Below are 3485 nucleotides of genomic sequence, written 5' to 3'. Positions count from 1 at the left end.
CTGCTTTTCGTGTGCAGAGTATAAATTTGGTTTGATTCGCTTCTGCCCCTTATTTTAATGTGCTGATGTGAGGCCTTTTTTGCCTTTTCTAATTCTCGCATCCTTTTCGCTGCGTTTTCTTTGGAGATTCTTCTTGGGACAAACTTGCAGGAATCACCCAAGTGAGGCTCTCATCGGCCATATCTTGTTGATGTTTCTCTTTCTCTCTGCCTGTCACTTTCCTCCCAACCGTAGGATAATACTAGTACTACTACACAGGTCTTGGTCTTTTTTCCCTCTCAAGATTTGCATCTTTGCTTGTGAGTGAGTCGCCCATGGCCAAGGAGTCGTGGTCAATTCTTGTGAGCTAGGGTAAGATACAAGCAGCAGCAGCAAGGCTGGAGTGTCTGTGTTCTCTTCTCCTCTGCAGCCTTTCTTTCTGCTGCTGGCAAAGTGGCCGTTTTTTCATCCCCTTGTGAGAGGCGAGAGCTGCAATCTTTGGAGTGTAGTTACTCCCACCAGCCATTTCTTGGCGCTGGTTTACTCTACTGATTAAATGCCCCAAATTTCGTTTTATGCACTGCTAAAAATTTTGTGCAATCAATGCGAAGCCCCCCGACTGCGCGCATAAAAGGGGGACAAAGGTGTGAAGACCCAAGAGCGTCTCCTGATTGTTTTCTCCTTCCTGTGCAGCAGTTTCTGGTCTGGTCCAAGGCGAGAGAGTGTTCTTGCTTGAGTTGGTGTTGATCCAATGGGCGAGATGAACCACCAGCCCGGGGTGCCGCCGCCGGTGGGCGTGCCACCGCCCATGGGGATGCAGCCCATGATGAACGCTCCGGTTGGCGCCGGCGCCATGCACCAGCCCTACGAGCAGTTCAACCAACTCAACTACTGCGTCCACTCCAATCCTTCCTGGGGTACGGAAATCCAATCCTGGCTCCCCTCTTAACTCCTCTGCCCGCTTTTACTTTCTTTTGCTTCCGCATGTACAGTTCGATTGTGTGCATACAGGACGAAGTAGCAGTCTGATCTCTAGTACTACTATCTACAGATTTAGGCATCTTTAATTTTGGTTTGCAGATGGTTCTTGGTCATTCTTTTGTTCAAGGCCTATCTCAGATTTCGGTTTGGTTGCGTTCAATAATGCTCTGTTTTGTAAAGTCCCCACATATAATCGACTTCACTGATGTATTGATTTTCTTGAATCTCCTGTTCATGTAGAATTATAGCCTTTGTTATTGCATACTTTGTTGATCTGTAAAGGGCTGTACCTACTATTCTTGATCTGAATCTGGGATGTTCATTTAGACAGCTAGCAACACTTCTATCAGGTGCTGCTATAAGAGGCAATGTTTTTTTCATGGAACAAAAAGAGGAATTGTTGTGATCTGCCACTTTGAAGTATAGAAAAGAAAAGTCTATTGATGCCTAATCTTTAAGAAAAGTCTTTGTCTGCATATCTCCTGTAGTCTTTTATACTTCTCCTTTGCATATATTTAGGTATGAACAGTACTGCTGGAAGCCTGGAATTGGTTTCCTTGTTTGGATATGATTAGGATATATGTAAAACTTGCACTTACCCTGTTCTATTGTACCATCATCTACAGTTCAGGTAGCAGGGCTTGCATTCCTCCACTACCTAGTGATGTTGGGCTCTACTGTCATGCTTGTGTCAATTATTGTTCCTGCAATGGGTGGTGGTCCTGTGAGTATATCAATTTGCTTTGCTATTCATAGCATTTTGTTCTGCATCAATGTAATTTCCTTTTGAAGATTTAGTGTTGATTCCCTGCTGCTTTTGTTGTTCTTATTGATAGGGTGAGAAGGCTCGTGTTATTCAAGCATTCCTGTTTGTGAGTGGCATTAATACTCTGCTCCAAACACTCGTTGGGACACGGCTTCCAACAGTTATGAATGCCTCCTTCGCATTTGTTGTCCCAGTGCTGTCAATAGCCAGACAGTTTAACACAAACGACTTTGAAAGTAATCATGAGGTAGAGTGGTGCTAATTTGCTCAGTCATAACACTCTTTTATCTGTAATGTTTAACCATGCTCCTTGTTGCGTTTTGGCAAATGTTATTTGGAATGATAGTTCTTTCGAGGATTCATTGATAAATTATCTTTCACATGGTAATATTTACACTTCTAACTATTGAGGCATCTGCAGAGATTCGTTCACACAATGAGAGCAACTCAAGGGGCTCTAATTGTTGCTTCAATCCTCAACATGATTCTTGGATACAGCAGAGCATGGGGGGCATTTGCCAAGTATGCATCCTGTAGTACTAGTTCTTAGACTTCATATAGTATTATTTTCTTTTGAAGCTATTAATATTCATGTAATTTTATTTCGCAGGAAATTCAGTCCTGTAATAATGACTCCTGTTGTTTGTGTCGTTGGTCTTGGACTATTTCAAATTGGCTTTCCTCAGGTATGATTTCTATATTTTAGCAGAGGACTTAACATTGAGAAAGAAAGAATGGAAACATATAATGTTTATTCTCCATGGTAGGTTGGAAAATGTGTTGAGATTGGGTTGCCAATGCTAATTCTTGCGATTGTTGTGCAACAGGTAACAACTTAAATCTCCTTTTTGTATTTTCTGATCAAAATATCGATTAATTTCCATTTTAGTTATGCTATGATTTGTGAAGCTGGCTAGGAACCAACTGTTCAATTTGCTCTATGCAGTATGCGCCACTTTACTTCAGACATATCCATGAGCGCACAACCTTCTTGTTTGAGAGGTATTCGTTGCTTCTTTGTATCGGCATCGTGTGGGCCTTTGCAGCTATCCTTACTGCTGCTGGTGCATACAACCATGTTTCGCTCAAGACACAACAGCACTGCCGCACTGACAAGTCTTTCCTTATATCATCTGCACCATGGTATGGTTCTTGAGGATATTTCTTATGAACTAACTTTACGAATCGCAAATGTTTGAAGCAGCCATTTTTAATCCACTCTTTGCATGCCTGCACTTTCAGGATCAAAATTTCATACCCCTTCCATTGGGGTCCACCAATCTTCACTGCAGGTCATTCATTTGGAATGATGGGTGCTGTGCTTGTTTCATCTTTTGAGGTTAAGACTAATTGGATTTCCCTTTGTTCTATCTTCTTTCGTGCATTCTTTCTGCTGGAACCTAATTGTGCTATCTTGTGTAGTCAACCGGTGCACACTTTGCAACTGCACGTCTAGCCGGTGCAACACCACCCCCAGCTCATGTTCTTACTCGAAGTATTGGTTTACAGGTGACTGTCATTTCAGAAGTTGTCTTATAAGGGCTAGTGAAATATGGTTATCCATGAATACTAGAATTTGAATGCTTTCCTTCTCCTTACAAATGCTTTAACTGGATGTATATGCTAGAGCACAAATAGTTTCAAATACTTCCTATGTGATGTGATGATTGATTGTGCCATACTTTCTTTGACTCTTGTGCGGATTCTTCTGGGCTGCTATTAAAGTGTCTACGTGCAGGGCATTGGGATATTCCTGGCA

The 3485-nt window shown here is 42.1% G+C and overlaps 1 protein-coding gene and 1 long non-coding RNA gene across 2 annotated transcripts in view; one reads left to right on the top strand and one right to left on the bottom strand.

Moving 5' to 3' along the window:
* Window positions 1-3485, bottom strand: part of LOC119299511 — a 13615-nt gene that overhangs the window by 7072 nt on the left and 3058 nt on the right. The gene's annotated exons all lie outside the window — the stretch shown is intronic.
* LOC119299509 (nucleobase-ascorbate transporter 3-like) overlaps window positions 430-3485 on the top strand; it is an 8329-nt gene continuing 5273 nt past the window's right edge. Inside the window, exons 1-10 of the mRNA XM_037576719.1 lie at window positions 430-896; window positions 1587-1684; window positions 1797-1973; window positions 2148-2248; window positions 2337-2412; window positions 2494-2553; window positions 2673-2869; window positions 2969-3065; window positions 3149-3235; window positions 3465-3482. Of these exons, the coding sequence (XP_037432616.1) occupies window positions 731-896; window positions 1587-1684; window positions 1797-1973; window positions 2148-2248; window positions 2337-2412; window positions 2494-2553; window positions 2673-2869; window positions 2969-3065; window positions 3149-3235; window positions 3465-3482 (1077 nt within the window). The 5' untranslated portion in view covers window positions 430-730. The remainder of the gene's footprint in view (window positions 897-1586; window positions 1685-1796; window positions 1974-2147; window positions 2249-2336; window positions 2413-2493; window positions 2554-2672; window positions 2870-2968; window positions 3066-3148; window positions 3236-3464; window positions 3483-3485) is intronic.

This window comes from Triticum dicoccoides, chromosome 5A (genome assembly GCF_002162155.2).
Source record: "Triticum dicoccoides isolate Atlit2015 ecotype Zavitan chromosome 5A, WEW_v2.0, whole genome shotgun sequence".
Classification (NCBI taxonomy): Eukaryota; Viridiplantae; Streptophyta; class Magnoliopsida; order Poales; family Poaceae; genus Triticum; species Triticum dicoccoides.
The sequence above is the reverse complement of the archived record's forward strand: the minus strand, read 5'-3'. Positions and strand labels throughout refer to the sequence as shown.